At 37.2% G+C, this 23890-nt stretch overlaps 1 protein-coding gene across 1 annotated transcript in view; it reads right to left on the reverse strand.

The window, feature by feature from the left end:
- The window catches only part of ADAMTS6 (ADAM metallopeptidase with thrombospondin type 1 motif 6), a 316147-nt gene that overhangs the window by 112984 nt on the left and 179273 nt on the right, over nucleotides 1-23890 (reverse strand). Inside the window, exons 12-14 of the mRNA XM_074952624.1 lie at nucleotides 18292-18399; nucleotides 10898-11043; nucleotides 9019-9082 (exon numbers count right to left, since the gene is read on the reverse strand). Of these exons, the coding sequence (XP_074808725.1) occupies nucleotides 9019-9082; nucleotides 10898-11043; nucleotides 18292-18399 (318 nt within the window). The remainder of the gene's footprint in view (nucleotides 1-9018; nucleotides 9083-10897; nucleotides 11044-18291; nucleotides 18400-23890) is intronic.

Consider the following 23890-nt stretch of genomic DNA (forward strand, 5'->3'; position numbering starts at 1 on the left):
CTGTATCCTATCCCCACCCTCCAGCGTATCTACCACTCCTCCCAGTTTAGTGTCGTCTGCAAACTTGCTGAGGGTGCAATCCATGCCATCCTCCAGATCATTTATGAAGATATTGAAGAAAACCGGCCCCAGGACTGATGCTTGGGGCACTCCACTTGATACCGGCTGCCAACTAGACATGGAGCCATTGATCACTACCCGTTGAGCCCAACAATCTAGCCAACTTTCTATCCACCTTATAGTCCATTCATCCAGCCCATACTTCTTTAATTTGCTGACAAGAATACTGTGGGAGACAGTGTCAAAAGCATTGCTAAAGTCAAGGAACAACACGTCCACTGCTTTCCCTTCATCCACAGAACCAGTTATCTCGTCATAGAAGGCAATTAGATTAGTCAGGCATGACTTGCCCTTGGTGAATCCATGCTGACTGTTCCTGATCACTTTCCTCTCCTCTAAGTGCTTCAGAATTGATTCCTTGAGAACCTGCTCCATGATTTTTCCAGAGACTGAGGTGAGGCTGACTGGCCTGTAGTTCCCAGGATCCTCCTTCTTCCCTTTTTGAAGGTCTTGAAATTTTGAGAAGTTGTCCAAAGACGTTGGAGGAGGAGGAAGCAATGCTTCATCAGGCAGAACAACTGGCAGTGCCTCTGTGAGGGGAGGGCTGAGCGAGAGGAATTTGTTGTGAGGAGGGATTCCTCTGCACCGGTGCCCTGAGCGTTCTGTCACTGTCAGCTAGTTCAAAGGCTGACGGTGCCAGGAGAGTGAGAGGAGCCTGCGGTGGGTCAGGCAGGCTAGTATGCATCGGCACCACTTCCATTGCGGTGTCGAACGGTGCTATGTGAGAGGCAGGCAACTGAAAGCTTGAAGCCTCGGCACTGGAGGTTAGTGTGAGCGCTGCAGCCGCAGGCAGGTTTTGTGTGGCTGGAGGAGCCCGGCGCATCAAAGGAACTCAGCCGGGGGGAGCGCAGGGAGGGAAGCAGTCCCCAGAGAAGGCTTGTCCCTTTGCGGGTGAGAGACTGATGGTTTTTTGAAGCTTCCTTTACCCTCTTTGAAACAGGGGGGCTGCAGTGTACAGCAGAGTCAGAGCCCGGGTCTGAGGCCAGTGCGAGAGATTTTTGCAGCAGGAGCAGTTTTAGCTGCAGCTCCCTGTCTTTGCATGCCCTGGATTTCAACTTGCTGCAGTGGGCACATTTCTGAGGAATGTGGGACTCCCCTAAACATTTAATACATTTAGAATAGCCATCTGAAAGAGGAATGGCATCATTACAATTAGAGCAGCGCTTAAAACCTGGAGAGCCAGGCATGTCGGAAGCCGCTGCGCTGACAGGAACAAAAAAGGTTTTTTTTGTTTTTTTTGTTTTTTTTTTTAAAGAGAAGAGAAGGGAAAAGGGTACCTAACTATTACTGGTAAGCTAAACTAAGTGGGAAAACAAGTTGAACAAGGGAGAGAAAAATTCTCTAACGAGTCTGCTGAGCTCCGTCTCAGGGCAAGAATGGTAGAGAAGGAACTGAGGAGACCGGTCGCGCATGCGTACTATTAAGGTACACTCAGAGTGTGGGGGCAGGCTTTGCACATGCGTGACCGGTACGAGCATTGATGTAAAAATCTCCGAGCAAAGGCTCAGGGACTCACAAACACCTGGAGTGGAGCACCCACAGGGACATCTCTTGAAGAAGAACTTTGTGTTTTTAATGTTTCGTCCTAGTTCAGAATGAAAATTTTTCCAACAATGCAAAATTTTTCACAGAAAGGGATTTCCTGTTTCCAGCCAGCTTTACAGAGAGAACTATTCTGTGAGGTAATCATGTCAGGTTTCTACAAATTAGTTCAGTCTCAGACTATTTGTGACCATTTGACCACACTGTTTCTTAAGAGTGTCTGTAGCATGCTGTGACCCTGAGCTGTGTTCTCCTAGCTGGCCCATTAAATTACATCCAACTGGCTCTGCCCACACTGAAAGCAAAGCCTCTCAAATAAACAAAACTTTAACAAGATCTTCACTTCCAAACATTCCTTTCTCCATTCCTGCTGGGGTGGAAAGTTTTCAATATTCTTCCACATTTTTGGAGGCAGAGTCAAACAGTTCCATCTTATTCTTCCTGGCCTGAGAAAAATTAGCAGGCAATCCTCTTCCTATCTATCAGTGTCTCTCTATGTTACGAGGGAAGAGGCAGATTACATGCTGCCCTCTTTCCCAGAACTTGCCACTAGCCCTAAAAGTAACAGCAGCCTGGGGGTTTTCCAGACACCAACTGTTACCTTAGTATCACTTCATCACTGTCTCTGTGTATGACTCTGTTATTCTTTGGGTCTCTCTCTGTCTTGGAAGGGGTTGTCTGGCTTTGAGACTTCTCCCTCTGGCATTAAAGGGCCAAATATACCGTTACAATGGCCTGCTGTAGGTTGGGCTTTAACAAGACCAGGATAGACCTTAAATTACATCCCATAGACAGCAACACGGGTGTCTGATTTGTAGTAGGATGTACTAAATTCCTTTAGGCCAATAGAAAATTCTCAGTCTCAAATTCTCCTGTGTTGTAACCTACCTCTATCTGGAGCCATAGCATGAATCACTTGCCTGAATGTGTGGATAAGTCTTTCCACTAATCCATTTGTTTCAGCAGAGTAGTAAGGATCTGAAGTCACATGCTTGAAACCATTTATTTTGACGAACAATTGACACTCTTTAGATATAAATTGAATTCCTTGTCACATACAACCTGTTCAGGAATTCCTGTCTCTGAAAACAATATTGTCTTAACACTTCTATCATTTGCTCTAAATTAGCTGACTTCATACAGAATACCTCAGGCCATTTAGAATGGGCATCTACTGCAATCAAAAACGTATGTCCAATAAACTGACCAGCACAGTCTGTGAGGATTCACTCCAATGGCTGGCTACTCCCAAGGATGCAGAGGGGCATGTTTAGGCCTCTGTTTGCTGACAACCTTGACATTGTTTTGCCATTACCTCTATTTGTGTATCAGTCTCTGGCCACTACACAACTCCTGATAAGGACTTTCATTTTTACAGTTCCCAAATGGGCTTCATGTATTTCTTGAAGTAAATGTCACCTGAGTTTCATAGGAATAACCAGTCTAGTACCACATATTAGACAACCATACTTGTTGCCATCTCTTGTGTCCTTTGCTGTTGTTTACATAACCAACCATGATATGGAGGAACTACACAATCATGGTGGGGTCCAAATAACCCTATATATTAAATATACATACTGATAATCTGCTGTGTTCTGGCAGCTTCTAAAACATAGAACACAGTGAGTGTCAGAACCATAATATCTGAGAGCCTTCCAGTAGTGCATTATGCAACTTGCTTAACATTTGTCACAACATTTGTTCTCCCATCCTTTCCCCAGGGGAGAAGTGTGTGCAGGGCACAGTTTGGTTTTGGTAGGGTTGTTTTTTTTAAAACAAATATGCATGTTGCTATGTGTTTATGTTAGAGAAGGCAAGCCAAAGAAATGTGCTTTGCATTTGAAGCAGAAGGTGGTGATGTTTGTGATGGTCTTGTGGGAATTCATTCCATGGTCTTGGATTGTCCCCCAAAGAAAGCTCTGTCTGTCGGAAGCCATTGAAGGGAGCGAGGGAGCAGAAGACAGGTTTGATATTGTTGCGGTAGCCTCTGTTGCTGAGGAGAAGTGCTGCAGCATTCTGTACTAGCTGGTGTTTCCTAAGCACTGAAGGCTTCATGCCCAGGTATATTGAATTGCTGTAGTCCAGCCAAGAGGTGATAAAGCCATATATTACTGAGACCAGGTCAACATCTGTCAGGATGGGATGGAGTCTCCTAGCTAACTGAAGATGGTAGAAAGTGTTACTCACAGATACTGCTATGTAAGTTTAGTGTCAGCAAGGAATCCAAGAGAATTCCTTAACTACCAACTGAATTGACCAATTGTGGATGTATATCTTCAATCAGAGCAGACTGCTGTGGCTTCAAACACTTCAAAAAGCTTTCCTTTGCCCAACAGCATAACTTCTGTCTTGCTTGGGGTCAGCTTCAACCAGCTGTTCTTCATTCATGAGCTGATCTTCTCTAAGTTCTGGGCCAACAATACTCTATTCCAATACATTAAAGGTTCCCTTTGATCTTCAGTGTGACCGTCATACTCTTCTCTACCTCAAACCTTTGCAAACAATGTAAAATAAAAAAATGGAAAAACTCCTGTGTCTCTCAAAATTTCAGATGACTATGTAGCCTGAAAACTTCTCCTGTTCTCAGATACATACATTCAAAAATCATTCTTTTTAAAAAAGTGCCTGGCTGAATCCCACGACTTTTTACTCTCTTCCTGCCAGCTTCTTACCATATAAAATTACCCCATAATTTCACACAGGCACTTAGGATGCTCCCCTCTAATATAAAACATAGTAGTTTTCAAATAATTTAGATAAAAATATGTCTTTTTTGGCATAACTGACAAGAATTTCACAAAAAGCCCTGCACAATTCCTGTTATGCAGGCTACATGCAATTTATGGTGTTGTAAACCTAAGATACACATGTAGCAAGGGCATCCAGCCCTTCTTTGTATCCTTATTCAATCTTCAACAAGTTAGAACACTGGGGGCCCACTGCCAAGAATAGAGTGTCCGGGAACAGAGCAGCACATAACAGCAGAATGGTGGTCGGGCTGTGGTAAAGATCCCATTTGTTGGGGGAGGAGGAAGTAATTGTCAATGCTAGGGGTAAGGAGGCATTCCTGTCTCTTCCATAAAAGCTCCACCTCAGATGAACTGCTCATATCTGGAGACATGGGGTGGGTTCAGTCTCCCCTTCAGGGCTTTCTTTCTGAGTAGTCAACAGTGGCTCCTTGGGGCAGCTGTGCCTCTGATGACTCACGGGACAGTTGACACAGGCAGGACTTAACTGCAGCTATAAGGTACATGGCTCTGATCCATAACTAGGTCTATCTACTGTGCTCCCACTCTCTCTGTCCCCTCCATCCATCCCAGGGGTCAGGGAGAGGGGAAGAAGAGGTTATGACTAGGAATGGAGGCATTAACTCCACTGATAAAGTCCAATCCTGCCTTTGTTGATCCTCCTGTGGGTTATCCAAACCTCTGAAGATCGCCAAGAGGTTCACAAGCAAAGACTTCCTGCAAAAGTGAAGTTCATGCTTCCATTCCAAAGTCTGATTCAGCTGTGTGCTCCTTGTCTCCATGCCTATTCTGATCATCCAAGACAATAGCACCACCCTCTTCATCTGGTGTTCCCATTTGCTAAGGCCTCTATATTCCCAGGATCATTTCTTCTCTACTCATATGGGGCCAGTGATCTGCAATTGGTCCCAGTTCTCCAGTCTCAGTCTTGCATAGTAGAACACCTCAGCTCTGTTGAAACCAGACCTTTGTGACAAAGACCATAATCTTTGACAAAGTAGGAGATTCTATCACAGAGTTAACTAAATTTAATATCTTAGTTGCAACATAACTGAAGCCATGTTATTACACACATTTAGGGGAACAGAGGTGTCTTCCCAATCTACTCTGTTGTGTGGGGTAATATGGATGGAATATATCCTGGGAAGGTAAAAAAAGGAAAATAATTGGCCATTTCATGGGTGATAAAAGGAATAAATCGCCATATTCTTGGGAAACACTGAAATCCTCCTCATTTATTACACCCCACATTCACCCTGAACTCACACATAAGCAAGTAATAGAAAGTTGTTTTCCCTCCCACTGAATTAAATAAAATACTTCATTTTGATCTTTTTCAAACTTCCGCAAGTATTTTTATTTTGTCAGAAAGACATTTTCCATCGAAAAAAGTTTGGTTGGGAAATTTTTCACTAGTTGTGCATAACATTTCAGTATTTGCTGGAGATAAAACAATGTATTACCCTCTGGATATTGAGTGTGAAACTGAGAGTGGTGAAGGTTTTGTGCAAGAAGAGCTAAACACTTTTCCATTAACCTAGAATTTCTATACTTCTAAGTGCTAGTGCAGCCTATTGTATCTTATTCTCTTGGGCAAGTTCATCCCTGTTATAATTTCACTGAAGCCTTAAATGCCACATATGGGTTTTTCTTAATTAATAAAATATATTAACTAAAAGAGCAATAACCCACAAGATGGTTGAGTCTAAGTAAAAGACCAAAGTATTCTGGAGCAGTTTCTATGGATGACCTTTAGTTTCAGGTTAAACAAACGTAGATTAGGCCAATGAAGACTTTATAAATTGACTGATGAGGCTGCATTAAAGAAAAATTATACAGAATGATCTTTTGTTATAAAAGATACTTAAATATTTATTTGTCTAAGCACCTGACATGAAATCAGACTGTTCAGGTCAAGGATCTATGCTAGATGCAGACAGAGTGCAAAATGCAACACTTCTATAACTCCACTGAAGTCCGTGGAGTTGAACCAGTTGTCCAGATATACCGAAAGAAGGACAGGAGACACTTGATATGGTTTTAATCAGGCCACAACTAGGGCTGTCAATAAATCACAGTTAACTCACGTGATTAACTCAAAAAAATTATTGGTGATTTAAAAAAGTAATCGCAATGAATCACAGTTTTAATCACACTGTTAAACAATAGAATACCAATTAAAATGTATTAAATATTTTGGATGTTTTTCTACATTTTCATAGATATTGTATTCTGTGTTGTAACTGAAATCAAAGTGTATATTATTTTTTATAACAAATATTTGCACTGCAAAATGATAAACAAAAGAAATAGTATTTTTCAGTTCACTTCATACAAGTATTGTAGTGGAATCTCTTTGTCGTGAAAGTGCAACTTATAAATGGAGATTTTTTTTTGTTACATAACTGCACCAAAAACAAAAGAATGTAAAACTTCAGAGCCTAAAAGTCCACTCCATCCTACTTCTTGTTCAGCCAATCGCTAAGACAAACAAGTTTGTTTACATTTACAGGAGATAATGCTGACCTCTTCTTATTTACTATGTCACCAGAAAGTGAGAACAGGCATTTGCAGGGCACTTTTGTAGGTGGCATTGCAAGGTATTTACATGCCACATATGCTAAATATTCATATGCCCCTTCATGCTTCGGCCACCATTCCAGAGGACATGCTTCCATGCTGATGACACTTGTTAAAAAAATAATGCGTTAATTAAATTTATGACTAAACTTCTTGGGGGAGAATTGTATGTCCCCTGCTCTGTTTTACCCGCATTCTGCCATATATTTCTTGTTATAGCAGTCTCAGATAATGACCAGCACATGTTGTTCATTTTAAGAACACTTTCACTGCCGATTTCACAAAACACAAAGAAGGTACTAATGTGAGATTTCTAAAGATAGCTACAGCACTCAACCCAAGGTTTAAGAATCTGAAGTGCCTTCCAAAATCTGAGAGGGACAAGGTGTGGAGCATGCTTTCAGAAGTCTTAAAAGAGCAACACTCCGATGCGGAAACTATAGAAACTGAACCACCGAAAAAGAAAATCAACCTTCTGCTGGTGGCATCTGACTCAGATAATGAAAATGAACATGCGTCGGCCCATACTGCTTTGGATTGTTATCGAGCAGAATCCATCATCAGCATGGACACATGTCCTCTGGAATGGTGGTTGAAGCATGAAAGGACATATGAATCGTTAGCACATCTGGCACGTAACTATCTTGCGACACCGGCTACAACATTGCCATTAGAATGCCTGTTCTCACTTTCTGGTGATATTGTAAATAAGAATCGGGCAGCGTTATCTCCTGCAAATGTAAACAAACTTGTTTGTCTGAGGGATAGGCTGAACAAGAAGTAGGACTGAGTGGACTTGCAGGCTCTAAAATTTTACATTGTTTTATTTTTGAATGCAGTTTTTTTTGTACATAATTCTTCATTTGTAACTTCAACTTTCATGATAAAGAGATTGCACTACATTACTTGTATGAGGTGAATTGAAAAATACTATTAGTTTTGTTTTTTACAGTGCAAATATTTGTAATAAAAATAAATATAAAGTGAGCACTGTACACTTTGTATCCTATGTTGTAACTGAAATCAATATATTTGAAAATGTAGAAAACATCCAAAATATTTAAATAAATGGTATTGTATTATTATTTAACAGTGCAATTAATCACACGATTCATCGCGATTAATTTTTTTAATTGCTTGACAGCCTTAGCTGCAACATCATTATTTGATGTCTGGGACTACCTGGCAGATAAAGTGTGCAGTGCAGGTAACTACATGGTTCACTACATGGTTCATCTGGGGGATGGGGGCTTCCACCAGCACACCCCCCTCTTTTCCATTCAGGTCCCCCAGCCAACCCATTTCTGGGACCTTACCATCCCTGCCCCCTCAAATTCCTGCCTTACCATTCATAGGAGCCCCAACCCCCCCACTCCCCTCTTATTTTACTCCTTTAACCACCTCCTCTTAAAATCATTTACCAAGACATTTATCCTGTATCCCTTCCCTATGGAGTACCTGCACTGGACATGCGCCCCACACTTACACAATGAGTTGCTACATCATAGCCTAACATCCTTCCCTACTCACCATAACAAAGCCCTTCTTGAACCTGCTGTGGGGAAGGCGAAAAACCCCTCACTCCACCTAAGCCAATCTGGTGGTGAGGAAAAAATTACTTCCCAGCACTCCTAGAAAAGAGCGGCTAGAGCAATGCCCATAGCAGGTCCTGACCAAACCAGGTATTTTGCCACCTCAAGGGGAGGGAGGGTGGGTGCTGCTCCACCTGGTCTGGGGAAAAGGGGCTTCCCCCACCAGGCTTGGCCCTTTTGAACTCCCCAGCCCTTCCGGTTCCTGGGGATGCGTCTGCGTCAACATGCTGACCCACTCCCTCTTTTTGCAACAGCTTCTGAGCCTCGCTCCCCTCCTGGACGTAAAGCACTATTCCCCTTCCCCCAGCAAGCTGGACAACAGCCCCCACTCCCCACTTAAAGTGCAGTGCAGTAAAACAAATTTTGTCCATTGATTCCAGAGGAAAAAAACAGACAGCTGATTAATTATTATAGTTGAATACAGTTTTACTCACATCCGTGTTACAGGATCTATATCGTTTCCTTTCTCCAAGACAGTACTTTCCTCCACCAGAAGGTCTGAAAGAACATTTATTTATGTGTTGTATTAGTATATACATGACTTTATACTGTGTATGTAGGATGTAAATAAATACAGTTATATATATACAATTTACAGTGGGATTTTCAAAAGTGCTTAAAGTTGGCCTAACTCTTCTCCCACCAAAATCAATGAGAATTTGACCATTGAGTTCAATGGGAGCAGAAATAGAGCACTGCAGAGCACTTTTGAAAATCCTAACTTTATATAATATTTATGTAGTTTGCATAGATCCACAAACTATAGAATTAAACGATATACAATAAAATGGCAATTAAAATATATTCCTTCTATTTATCCATGCTGGCCTTTCAAAATTATAATGAATAGTGTGCAAACATTATGTATTAATTTCACATATTAAATCTGTAGATATAACAAAATATAGAAAGATTATTTGTCATATTATGAGGTCAGTAGCTAAGGCTGCATTCTTTATAGAGCAGTTATCTTATTCTGATCTAAATTACACAGTTGTGAATCTGGAGTAACTCCACTGAAGCCACAGTGTCATTCCAGATTTACATTAGTGTGACTGAACCGAAATTGGCCCTCAAAGTGCCCAATGTCATCAAGATCCTATCCATCTCTCTCTGAAGTCCAAGGAAAGGCTACGTAGACTTCCGTGAGAGTTTAGTCAGGCACCACATGACTGGCTGATGATAATTAAGTAAAAAGCAGGTAAGAAAAAAATCTTAGTATTCTATTTTATTTTAAAATTAATTAAATATCTATAAGTAACTAGAAAATTTATTTAACAAATTTTCATTTCATAGGTATTTTATATCACACTTAATCAAATAACATTATTCTAAAATCATATCTTTATGTCACCTGATGTATTGAGGAGAATTCAGTCTTATGAGAGCAGTGTTGGGGAAGGAAATGGACACCACCAGGCATGAAGAGAAAAAAAGTAGGGCTGAAGAGAAGTGTCCCAGGCTACAGGTAACTGTAGCCAGGATGAGGTGCAAAAAACCTGAAAAGAGCAAGCAGTAGTAGAAAAAGCAAGGGGGGGCCTAGCCAGAAAAAGAGCAACAGTAGGGGCAAAGAGAAGCTCCTGACTTAAAATGAGAAGTGGTGGCGAGAGAAAGAAGAGTGCCTGCCTGATAGACCTTCTCTGGAATGTGGATTAGGACACAGAGAAGCAGACAAAGGTGACAGGAGCACCAGGGAAGGACAAAACTGTAAATAATAGGAGCAGTGGGGAAGAAGACAGCTGGCTTGGTCGACAGATAGTAGTGGTGGGGAGAGGAGTAGCCAAACCATATAGAGAGTCAATGGGGAGTGGCAGCTCAGGAAAACAATTAGTATCAGATGTGATATGGGCAAAATTTATTACATGGGCAGTAATTTTTATTCACTGTGATTTGTATGTAACTCTTCGTATTCCTAACCCTTAAAATATTCTGTGTTGCTTTTTAATACTTAAATAGCAATCGTTATTTTACATACAATATGAACAACATAGACATAATATTTTAAGAAGACAGAATTATATCTAAGGCATAGATAAATTAATTTTGCATAAATAGGTTTGTGGAGGAAAGTTTTTCTGGTTAATGCTAAATATAAAGCCTGACTTTCTTTATAGTACATGTATAATGCATACATTTAAAAAATGTGAAACAATGCTTAGCAAACTTCTCCTGTATAGCTGTTTCTGTCTGCTCTTTTTAAGACAAGTGTTGGCACACTAGTGAAACATTTTTACAGATAATATGTGAAACCACAATTTTGAATAATTTCCAAATGTATCTTTTTGTTGGCTCCGGCTTACTTTAGCTACTTACGCTGGACTGTCACAGTGTCTTATGGATGAGGAGACTCCTCCCCCGCAGGTCCTGCTGCACTCTCCCCATATTGACCACGGACCCCAACCCCCATCTATGCTCTGGGGCCAAGTGCCAAAAGGTACGCACTCTCCCTGATAACACCACTGAAAGATTTTACAGAAAACACAGAATTAGCTTTCAGGCTGATAGAGTTATCAGGACAGAAAAATATAAGGGTCAGACAATGACCAATTATAGGCATTAGCATTCCCTGTATAGATAACAGACTGATATTTTACTTTCTCTAGCCATGTTTAGACATTGGTGAGGGCTCATGTGATTTGTTAATTATCTTTAGCTAAATCCTGTATTATAAATCCTTAACATACACCAGGAGCTTAAGTTTAAAGACTAACTTTCTTTTTTTCTATTCACAACCCTACTTAGAATTTCTCATTAAAGAGGACTGGTGTCTTTTCAATTCTTTTAGAATTTAGACATTAAGATCTGTTTCTAAGACTGCTTAAGTAAAAACACTCCACTTACTATTCAACTAATAGTTTGATAACACAATATGGAAAGTTCCCCATTAAGGAATTTTTATGATGATATTTTCTTCTATTAAAAAAAGTCTGGGTGAAGTTACAATGGAAAAGGAATTTGTTGCAGTATTTCAGTACACTAACACTGCAGACATAATAAAAGCAATGCCAAGACACCAGGGATGGGGTATAGAAAATCATTATACGTGCCAGCTACTATTTGTTCAGAGACTGAATTAACATGTCTACTGAAATATTTTTCAGACAATAGCTGAGCATCTGCAATATGTGTTACATACTCTGAACATACATACTGTCAGTATGAAGCCAGGAACCCGTTATAAAATGATGCAGATTACAATAATTTTATCATCTCATAAATCTGGTGTGACAAATCTTATTTACGTAATATGAGGTCAAATCCTGCACTCCTTATTTAGGACCAAATTCTGCTTTCTATGCTTGGTGAAAATCCAGGGTAACTCTACTTAAGATGAACATAGTTACTCTGGATTTTCAGCAATGTAACTGAGAGCAGAATATAGCCTGAAGTTATTCAGGCAAAACTCCAATTTTTAACAGGTGTTTTATATGAGTAAGGATGTGGCTTTTGGTAAACTGAAACACTCTCTCTCCAATTAATGCAGGTAGGGAGGGCAATCAGAAAATTATATTCTTTAACAAGAAGTCCATTCTAAATTGTCAAATGTGCTTTGATATAAAAGGTGTTATATGCATAATCATAATGAAGGAACATTGAAAAAACACGGCAATATCAATAATGAAATGACTGTAATTTACCTTCAACAAGTGCATTCATGTACAGAAGTATTTATATATACCCACACACACACATTAGAGTTTAGCATCAACATAAATAAATGAGACCTTTAGCCTTCTTATTTTGCTAGCCATACACATGCCAGTCACTTTTTTATAAAATTTTTCTAAACTATAGGGATTTTTATAGCTGTCTACCTTTAATATAGCTTCTTTTTAAGTAAGGCTGCTGTAGGGCATCACAGTTCTGTTTACAAAACCTCATGCTCCACCAGCTAGAGAAACAAAAAAGGGCATTCTTATGTGCCCATTCAAAACATCTGAGGCAGAATATTTTAAATCCTAGTTCAAAATACCGTCTCTTTCTCTAAAAGAAACACAGCTGACATAAGCAAATGTAGTCAGTTTTAATGGACTTTTTTCATTAGGGCAGTAGGGTTTGCCCTGTGGAAGGTGCCTGTGGTTCTAACAAAACCCACTGATTGGAGATTATGCAGATATTCATGGATCTGTCCGAGGCAAGGTTCTCCATATGGAGTTTCTTTCCCTAAATCCAGGCAGTTAGTGGCTGGATGCCCTGAAGCATGAGGGTCTATATTTTCCTTTCTAATGTAACTATGGATTCTCTTATTATTCATATAAATGTCTAATTCTTTATTGAATCCTGTTAAACTCTTCTCCTTAATAGTTTGAGGAAATGCTTTCCACAGATTAGGTTATGCACTGGTGGGTAAAGAAGTATTTCAGTAAGTTACATTTGAAGAGTTTTATTTTTTTTAATAACACAGATATTTATAGTAAAAAAGTAAGTGATAATGATTCCATCCATTAAAGGCAAGCATCCATTTTATAAGTCTATTAAAAGTGCTTGGAAATTCAAATACTATGTTGATGAGGGTCATATAAATACCTGCACAGAGACAGATACAATATTTAATATATAATTCCCAGAAAAAAATACTTTAAAAAAGAGTTAAAATTGAGACTTTATGTCAGTAATTTAGGGTAAAATATATTATAAGAAAGTTGTAATTATCCCAAAACCAAGCATTGTAAATACAGGAAATTCAGAGTTAAAGTTAAACTTAAAGGAAATCTAAACAAGTTTAAAGCATGGAATTGTGCAGTTAGGACATCCAAACAATCTTAACCCTACCCTGTTGTGACACCACTCAATAGCTATAATTGACTATAATTAAGGCATTTTTATATTTGTGGTTACTGATTAAACTGATTTTTAAAGACATATTACAGTTTCTTTTTATTTTCCCCTCTGCTTTCACTGCAGAGCAAAGTTAAAGCTGCTTGGAAGCACTAATTGCATGTTTCCATACCCTTAGCATACATGAATTTCTTTTCAATTTAATCTTAATGTGAATTTTCTTGGTTTATAACACTTTGTTTTCAGATAGTCACAATACCTTTGTAATGTATTCTACCCTACAATACTAATATGTATTATCAATCTTCACTCCATTTTAACATAATTTTTGTCAGGAAATGTCCTTGTTTTTTTAATTAAAAAATTAATACAAAAACAAAAAATTGAAAGAGACTATTACCATGTGGTATTTCTAATAATCTGAAGATACAAAGTAAAAATCTTAAATCTATTTTTTAATTTTAACTTTTCTGGACAGATTTACTGGTGTGCTCTGGCTACTTTATATCATTCTGGAGCACCACAAAACAGCCAAACTGTGTTTTCTGCTGCCTGGTTTTTCCAGAGCAGTACAAAACAGACAGGGTGTACACCACACTTCCCACCCCCCCTTGTCCTCCAAATTTCCACTGCTTCTTGCACTTCCCTATATCCTGCTACACATATACCCCAAAATCCCCCTCCTACCTCCGCTCTCTGTTAGGTAAAAGCGTTCAATAGGTTACATTTGAAAAGAAATATTTAGGATGCAGTCTCATTTTTGCTGTTATTTTTTTAAACTGAAAGTTCATCCTTCAGCAGAGGTTTGTAAATACAATCTCTTTCAAAGAAATAAAAAAGTCCTCTTTCAAAAGGCCCACCACCTCTCATTTTTCTAATGGGACTGGAGGCACAAACTTCCCTCACAGAAAATGTGGCCCCATTTGCTGCCAGGAATAGGAGAAGAACACTAAGGAGCAGGTGAATGGACAAAATGGTCATATTTGCTAAAAGCGGATCATAGCCTTAGTCCCATTGAGAAAAACAGGAAATTGCAGCTATTTTGAAAAAGGGCAGTTCTTTATAGAAGTCTCTGTGATAGAATTATTATTTTTCCCTGCTGTAGCAGTAACTTTCAGTAATGAGAAAAAATGGGACTAAATGTCCATTAATCAGAAAAAAACTCGCAATGCTTTCAATATAGCCTAGGCTCAAGATTTCAGCGAGTTTAATTATAGGGGAAGTTTGAACAATCTGTGTTATTCTGTTATAAAGATCATTAAAGACAAAATAAAGTGTGATGCCAGGTGTTACATTTGAGGGGAATATGCTTATTTTTCATACAAAGAGGTTGAATTTACTTTAAGGGCAATATTTATCTCACCTTAGCTATGGTGCTACAACTGGAGCTTCCATAATATGTTGTTATGGTATGTAGTTCAAAATCCAACAATAAGCTTTCCACTGACACTGTTCTTTGTGTATAGGATATTTACACTTTGCATGCAACAATCTCTTCTTTAAAACCTAAGCAACTCATAGTGTTCATTTAGAATTTTACAACTGAAATTTGCTGTGAGAACCTTGGCTGTGCACCCTATACTATCAATTATATCCATTTCCAAGAAATAACCTATTGACTTAGGAGCTCAGTTTGACTTTCATTATCACAATCAGTAAAATGTGTCAGTAGGCTAAGGAAAGCAAAATAATGGGAAAAATCTGTGGATACAATATAATCAAGGAGATTTCTGGAATCAAGATGTCGCTGGGGGCATGATTTAAAAGCAGTTTAAATCAGTAGTGATACAAATCTCTACATAAATACCCCCCAAACGATGCTGAACAAAGTGTCTACAAATAAATCACTTCAACAGTTACCTTATCTTCATCGGAAAATGGGTAAATTGCCTACTGTACCTTTTGTTTGTCTGTAATTTTGCCATGGTCTGCAATTCATCACCTATTTCAGATCTGAAGCAGATTGTGAGGACTTTGGTAAACTGACTAAAACAAGTCCAGGTTGATGGTTTAAGAAAAAGTTAATGCTTTTTGAGTTGCTTTAAATGTAATGACAAAAATGTGCAATATTATTTATAAAAGTTTGCATTATTTATTCTTTTACTTGCAGCCTGTATGTTATGACTTTTTTAAAACTGCTGGTGACTTACCTAACAGACAAAGTTTGAACAATACTGTATCAATTTTCTAAAGATAACTTAGCTAATAAAATAATTGATAGCAATCTATAATCCATTTTCCAAGCAAAACAAATGTATAAATTTATGAAGAAAAGAATAATCTTAACGATTTTATAATAGAGTACTTTTTATATATGTAATATTATGCAGAAGCAGCATCAGAAGACCTGCAATGTATGACAGAAGGACAAACAATAATATCTCAGGCTCCTACATCAGCCAAATCTGGCTGGGTTTTCACTAGGAAAGCAAAAGGCATCGTTTTGGCCCAGGGTAACACCTTGCCAAATTTCACGTCCCTGCACCAAAGCATGAAAGTACTAGAGCTTCTCAACAAAACAGTTATAAGAATTTTTACATTGGTAAAACAATGTATTATTCCATAATGTCTTTGTCAGCAATAGCTGTTTAAACTTTCAAAAATATCTTCAGCCTCAGGGAGAACTTGCATAGAAAATTTCAGCCCAAATGGGGTAAAGTTTGGCAAGCTTACAAGCAACTGAAAGCAGGGCCTTGTAATAAAAAATGTTAGGAAATCTGAATTACAGATATTGCTGCCAGCTCTGCAGATATGCCTTTACTACACACACTTGCACTCTGGACCAAATTCTACTCTCATTTACACCATTGTAAATCTGGAGTAACTTCATTGACTTAACACATTTACTCAGAATTTATGCCAATTAAATTGAAAGCAGAAATTGGTTTTCTCAATATGTTTTAAGTACAGTTAAGCTTTTTGGGATAGGTATTGTCATTTATAATATGATTGGTCTGTGCCTAGCACAGTGGGGACCTATTCAGTTGTGGCCTTTAGGCACAACTTCAATATATGTGTTAATAATAATAATAGGTGTTACAGAAATGTAAGCTATTATATTCTCCTTAGTGTGTGGTGAACTGAACCTCGTATTTGGAAAGAATTTGTGCTTTATGGCTTTTTGCTATCAGGAACTACTAATTTACAGGATACTTTGAAGTTTCAATTTAAATATAAGCTTCTTTACTGTTTAGTGGAATGAATAATTTTACATTTGTAAAAAACATACATGCTCCCATGACTGCTACTAAAATCCAATGATGGAATAAGTGTCTGATGACTGGACATGATATTTTGTAGAGAAGAGAATGATTGTAATCTCTGGCAAATGGACACTAACAGTGTTTTAGAGCATTTTTCCTTCTTCACTGTAGTCTCATGGGTTTAAAGATATAAATAGAGGTAAATTGCTTCTTGTCATTGGCTAGGGTGGATGCTTCCAAAATAAACCTAGACTGCTGATTAAGAATAAGAATCCTATCATTTTCTATTACTCCTTTTTTGGTAGAATGTGAAGGTCTCCATATTTTTATTAGCTAACTGTAAATTCTATTTTTATGACCCCATCACTGAAATTATTTAACTTGATTTACCAATACTTCCAAACTCAGCACATATTGAATGAAGTCATCAGCAAGGATTAATAAACTATGACAGCTCCCCAAAAGTTTTCATTCTCTTTATTTAAACATCAGATTGTAAGTCAAAATGTAGTGTAATCTTTGTTGCAACTAGCCCAGCTGACATGGCAGGAGTTAGAACTGAGGAAAGATGACAGTGGTCATTGTTAGCCTAAATCCAGTCTGGAGCAGTAAATTTTAGACACTGATCTACAAATGTAGCTTTGACAAATACACTAATTCCCAGAGAGTTATCAGAATGGTTTTATACAATTATTCTTGTCAGTTTGAACAAACCTGTGTAAAGTGCATTGTATATTACCTTGCAAATGGATGTATGAAACTCAATTTATTTCAGGTCTGTTTCTCTCTGTATTCAGTAAATTGATTTATTTTAAAATATTTCTATTTCCACTTTCTGCTTATAGTTCTGAATGGACTACACATTTTCGGCCATAAAATTTTCCATGGAAAAAAATTAACAGAGCTCTTTACTAACCACACAAAATGTTAGATTTTTTATTAAAAATATACATGTGCAGAAACACACACACACACACACACACACACAGCCTTTGTAGATCTGAGATAGAAGAGAATAAATCTCTGTGTATCCCCACTGAAACAATTACTTTCTGCAGATATCACCGTTAACCCTTATCATCTGAAAGTTTATCAGCTCTTATGGAAAAGTCCTTTAAAACTGAGTAGTTATGAAAACAACAGCGTTTTATAGAAATAACTCTAAAAGCCAAAACAGCTGTCAGTGGTAAATGGGGGACCATAAAGAAGCCTTTTACTATGACAGCTTTTTTCTACATGCCTGAGTGATTTGGCTTATTGCTGGAAGAATAAAGTTTTTTTTATCTTCAAACAAAATAAAAACTTTCAGTCTCCAGATATATGTCATGGCTCATTCATGAAAACATGGTGAGCCCAGAGTTAAAATAATCCATTATGGAAGAGTACTATATAATTTAATAAAGATTAAATCAATTGGGGTTTTATGGAAATTTATTTGTAAACCTATAGAATTTGATAGAGGATAACACCCTTTCTACATATTTTTCAAGCTAACCTATAAAATTCTAGAACAAGGATAAAATTCTTATTAAATTATAGATACTGGTGTAAAAAAAAGGTATTTTCTATCAAATTATTTAGGACTTTTCCACTAGGGAGGAGTTCATTATGCAAATACATTCTGAATTAGTGCATGTCATCTAAGTATCAAAGAGTAAGCACTTTCAGTTTTTCATTTTTGCAGTGTTTATACGTCTTCTAAAACAATAAATCATTTGAACTCACCCCTTTCTCAATGCTCCCTGTCTGGCAAAGAGTACCCTCAGCTGCTGGAATGCTGTTAGTAACACAGCGGTTACTTTTGCTGAGGCACCAGAGCTCTCTACACACTTCCTAGGAAAGAAGGCAGAAGCAAGTTGATCAGAATAACAATCTAAAATTATTTCCAGTCCTCCTACAAAAGTGTGTATGCGCACACACACATGGTTTGTTTTGAATAGAGATAATAAGAATGGGTAGAATTTTTATATATGTATTTTAAAAGAGTTTGGAAACTATTTTGGAGCAATTTCAAAGCCACTATACTTTGCCTTTCAAAGTATTCTGCCAACAAAATCTGGCAGTATCAACAGTAGATTACAAAAATGTGTCTTCCATGTTTCCATGGAAGTGATGTTCTGTCATAAGCAGAACCTGCTGCTTAATGCTAATACTGTATTTGGTGTCTTTTTAAAAGAAGTCTTACTGTCTGCTGATGTATCCCCATTACCTTACCTATCCACCCCAAATATCCACTTGTAGAATGATAACTTTACTTCTGAAATATAAAAAAGCAATATTGTATTTTATTCCCATTATTTTAAACCATGCAGGTTCTGAGCTCAGGCTACTGTTAACTAAAATGATATATATAAATTTTGTAATAATTGAATAATATACTAAATTAAAGATTTCTTTTAGACTTCCCAAATTTATAAATGAGATTTTCATAGATGATTTATATCATCATGCCCCAAACTATTGATGGTATCAAATAAATCAATATAGTTTTTCTTCTAAAATACTTTATCTTTGACTTTTGCACTTGAAATTCTATGCATTTTAATTAGCCCAGATTTGTGGACCATCTGGGTACGCTGCAAAAGCCATCCATTTATAGGGCTTCTGAGAAAGGTTGAAGGCTTGGGGTTTTGGGGCTTTGTGGCCTGACCCAAACACCTCTGAAGACTTCAGGAGTCTTTCTTTTCACTTCAATGGCTTTTGGATCATGTTCTTTATGTGTAGTGGAATGGGGCATATTTTGCTTTTGTATTTATTGATTTGTATAGTAATTTTTGTGTTACACTGGGAGGTGATATCTTTATGTGGATGGGAATCTAATTATTGTCGGGGTGTCTAGACTTTATTTATAGGTGGGGCTTTTTATTGTTAAACCGAAAGAAATAAAAATTTTAAATTTAAAATGCAAAGATAAATAATCAGAGAGATGTTTTTAATGATCCAATGCAATTTTTATTTCTATTATAGCTCTTTTAATGGTGGTTTAACATAATATCCTACTAGTATTTTACATGCAGACAAACACATATATAAAGAATTAAAGGAAAAGGCAGTGCCAATAAGTCAAAGATATCGCTCAGCTCTCCCCTCAAAATTCACTGTTTCGCTGAAGAAATGACTATCAGGCCTCATTATGTTCCCTCTTTTAGAAAAGTTTAGATTTAAAAGAACTGAAAATTTCCATTCTGAAGCACTTTTATCTTACCTTTCACATTTTATAATGATATTTTTATAAATACATTGTACTTTTATAATTAGGTTCTCTGTCTTCCACATCTAGATTAAGGCTGCATCTTATATGCACCTTGCTTGTAAAAACTATTAAACTTTGCTGCAAGATTCAGTTTTCTTCCATTATTCTACATACAGAAATATTACTGTACATATTTATTTATTGGTAGCTATAGTAATGATCCTGTACTATACGCTTCCACTGAATATTAGTAACTTAGAATCCAATCTTGCAGGCCACCCTGTATGCAAAACTTCCACTGAAGTAATTAAAATTAGTGAGAGATGTGCACAGAGAATGTTTGCAGGATTGGGCCCCTGGTGTTCTTAGCTTCAATGTTGGTACAAATATGGAATATTAAAGGAACGATTTTCTAAAATACATTGCAATAGAATGGTCCTAGCTGACTGGGGAATAAGTACTGAGGGAATCAGGGCTTTGTTACTTTCTAGAGCTTTTGTCCCATTTTTAACTATATGGTCTGCACCCTGTGTGCACCCAGTTTAATTTTAAAACAGTTGAAGTTCAATTTTCTGTTGACCTTTAGAGCTCTATTGAAGTTGATGCGATTACTCAGAAAATCTGATTATTTCAGTGACTCCTTTTAGGAAAGATGTTGCCATGTGCAAAAGCAATCCTGGATTTTTTATGATGACTGATGGGGAAACTGCCTTCATTTTCAAATTTAGGATTTTCCCCCCACGGAAGTATTGAAAACACTTATTTGGATAATCTCATATTGAGAAAGACTCCTGCCTTTGCAGCACCTGGACTGCTCATGTGGCAACAGTCTCATATATAAAGAAATACATTGTCAGATGCTTATATTGCTTAAAAGATCATGGAGCGGAGGGAAAGCAAAGAAGACAAGCCAAAAAAGTAACACCTTGAAAAATCTATTTCATCGATTTATTAATTTTACTTTGATTAAACTCTGTTTCAAAATTCATATCAAACCATAAACATATGCCTTTAACCAGGACTCCTGACTCCAATCCATTTTAGAAAGGATTCCAAATGGAACATCTGAAATTTTTTTGTTTCAGCTTTCAGATAAGGTATGGGGATCTCATGTCCCATTTCATTATCTTTTGGCCCATGTGCCATAACATGTGGCTTAGACATCTTTTTATATTGATGCAAATGTCAAAGAGATCTCACCTCATTTGTGATCATCCTGCAAGTAACCTCACTACTTATGTTCGCACCTAAGCAACTTTAATGTTTAAATTAATAGTTGGGCTCAGGTTGCAAAGTCTGGATCAGGATTTTAAACAGCCCAAAGTTTTTGTGGTTTTGGATACAGAGTTTTGATTCCACTCATAAATACAGAAGCCATTTGCAAAAGTCAGATTTGGATCCTGGTTTGGATTTTAAACACCTTTAAATTCCAGGGTCATCTGAATGATTATCATAACTCTAGACTACCTAACAGCCTAGCTGCTAGTACGATGAATTTCAGCACAGCCTACAGTTTTCAAAGTTGAACTTTAACTTCAAATATCAATATCTATAGTTTCCCTCAGTTGAGACTGATATCTACCGTATTTGTATTTTACTATTAAGGGACAAATGATCATTAGAACAAACATTTCACCCATCCAATGTCAGAGTAGCAGTATCAAAGTGAAGAGTTATTAAACGTTAAACATTTCTTGACAATTATGGGACAGATTCTCTGCTGCACCCGGGCTACTTTGTGGCATCTGAGCAGCACAAAGTTACTGTAGCACACAGATGAATCTTACCCTATAGTGTGTAACTACAAATAAATAACTTGGTAGGAGACGCAGAAGACCTGAGTTCCATTCACAGCTCAGCCACTGGGTGATCTTGTGCAAGTCCTTTCACTTCTGTTTCCCTATTTGTAAGATGGGGATAATGATGCTTACCTCTTTTGTAAAGCACTTTGTGTGCTACAGTATACGAGCTAAGTAATATTATGAGCTTTCAGTCTTTACTCAGAATTAGCTTCAGTGGGAGTTTGCCTCAGTAAAAACTGCAGGATTGATACATAAGGAATGAAATAAAGAATTAAGTAAAAGTATCAAGGGATTTTCCATACTAGTTTTTAAGCAGTACTCCCCATATAAATAATAAGGGAGTTCTACTTAAAAAATTACGATATCATATCACTCCACATGTATATAATATTTTTATTTGTGGAAAATCATGGAACGTACTAAGGCCTTACTGACCACAACAACACAATTTATCATTCTATGTAGAGAATTTAAAAAAATAAAAACATATTCTGTAGATTCTTTTACATATTATAACAAATATGAAAAAGTTTGTTTTCCCCAATATGCTAATTTAAAAGAATAAAAGTTGAAATATAGATACCTGTAACATAACTCTATTGAATTAAATTGGAATTACACCAGGGATAAATCTGACTCAGTGTGTTCTTTATTTTCAACTAATTTTGGAAAAATTAGAAAGAAAGGCTTTAAAAGAATTATTATGATGCAAAAGCTTTCTGCCCTCCAGGGCAGCCCCAAACCTAGCACTAACTTTACTCCTTGATTATGGATTTGAGACACTCTCCTTATTACCATTATCCTATCAGTAACATCTCTAAACAGCTGTTTCCAATAAGCCAGTCTGAAAACCATGGGAGAGCACTGCCCTGGAAAGGTCAGGGCCGGAGCCACTATTAAAAAGGATACTGATGTTTTATCACACAAAACAAACAAACAAACAAAATCTACATAAGGTGACCTGATAGCCCCACTCCTTTTAGGACATCAAATGAGGATAGTATATCCTTTCCCTGACTTCAAACAGATCTTAATCCTGTTGTATAAAAAGGATCATGGTAAAAGAAGGAAACAATCTGAAAGCTAATCAGTGAGCTCAAAGTCAGTGACTGGATTTCTGGATGTAATACCTATTAATTTGTAAAGAAAACAATGGAAAGTGTTTTAAAATCCAGGAAACATAAACTGAAGCTGAGGCCTTTCATAAGATTAAGACAAGATAGATGACAACCTGTAACGGTGTATCTTAGGGCTCCATGACTTCAGTTTGGAATTCGGATGGTTGTATTTGCAGTAAATTAAACAAAGCTGAACCCATCTAGAGAAAAAAAACAGCAAATCAAATTATCTTCCTTTGCCTACATGCTATAAATGATGGAGCCTCTTTCTGTATGTCATGCAGAGTTACATACAGGCATTTTTAAATTATGTAACAGATAAGCATCCTACATATTAATATTAATAATGATAATGATAAAATGATAATAACAATACAGCACAATGAAAACTCAATAATATGAGAAAGATCAACTTGCTGTGCTGTTTCCAAAATCTAGACTCAAATGAAAGCCTCAAATAAAATTCATTAAAGAATTTGGCTTTTTTCAAACCCAAAATATTCAGAAAAATAAGATGGGAAACACACTGACTAGAAACATGAATTAATGATAAAATTGAGATTTGATTTTCTTTAATAAAATTTTAAAATCTTAAAAATTGGAACTTTACATTCTTTCAGAATGTATTGATCCGTAATATGCTGCACCCTTTGATGAGCATTTGTTAAAATAGAGCATTAAAATAATTTTCTTGAATTCTGACATAATTGAGATCTACAAAAATTTCTGCCTGGTTTATTTCCACCCTCACAACAAAAATATTATTCATTACACGTTAAGAATTATGAGGGTGATTACGAATCATGGGTGAACCTCAGACAGTTCAGAGGTTTTGCTCAGTTCAGATAAGCACCCAAAAGTTAATATTTTTAATGCTCCATTTCCATAAATGCTCATTAAGCAGTGCAGCATGTTATGAATCAAAACATGCTGAAGGAATGTGAAGTGTCATTCTTAAACTTAGACGATCTGTACATATTATGTTACCATCTTATTTGACTAAGTATTGGGTGCTTATCTGAACTTTTCCAAAACTACAGCGGTTCCACTCAGTAAGTCAGCCTGAAACAAACACCTTTTCTTTCAGACCCACACAGCTTTTCCTATCTCTGTCCCAACCACCTTCCAGCCTCTGAACTGTCATTTATGGCTCCTAATCCATCTTGTAATTTACCATCCTTCTGTGACCCCCATTTGGTCACTGGCTCTCC

The sequence above is a fragment of the Natator depressus genome, chromosome 5, assembly GCF_965152275.1.
Source record: "Natator depressus isolate rNatDep1 chromosome 5, rNatDep2.hap1, whole genome shotgun sequence".
Taxonomy (NCBI): Eukaryota; Metazoa; Chordata; order Testudines; family Cheloniidae; genus Natator; species Natator depressus.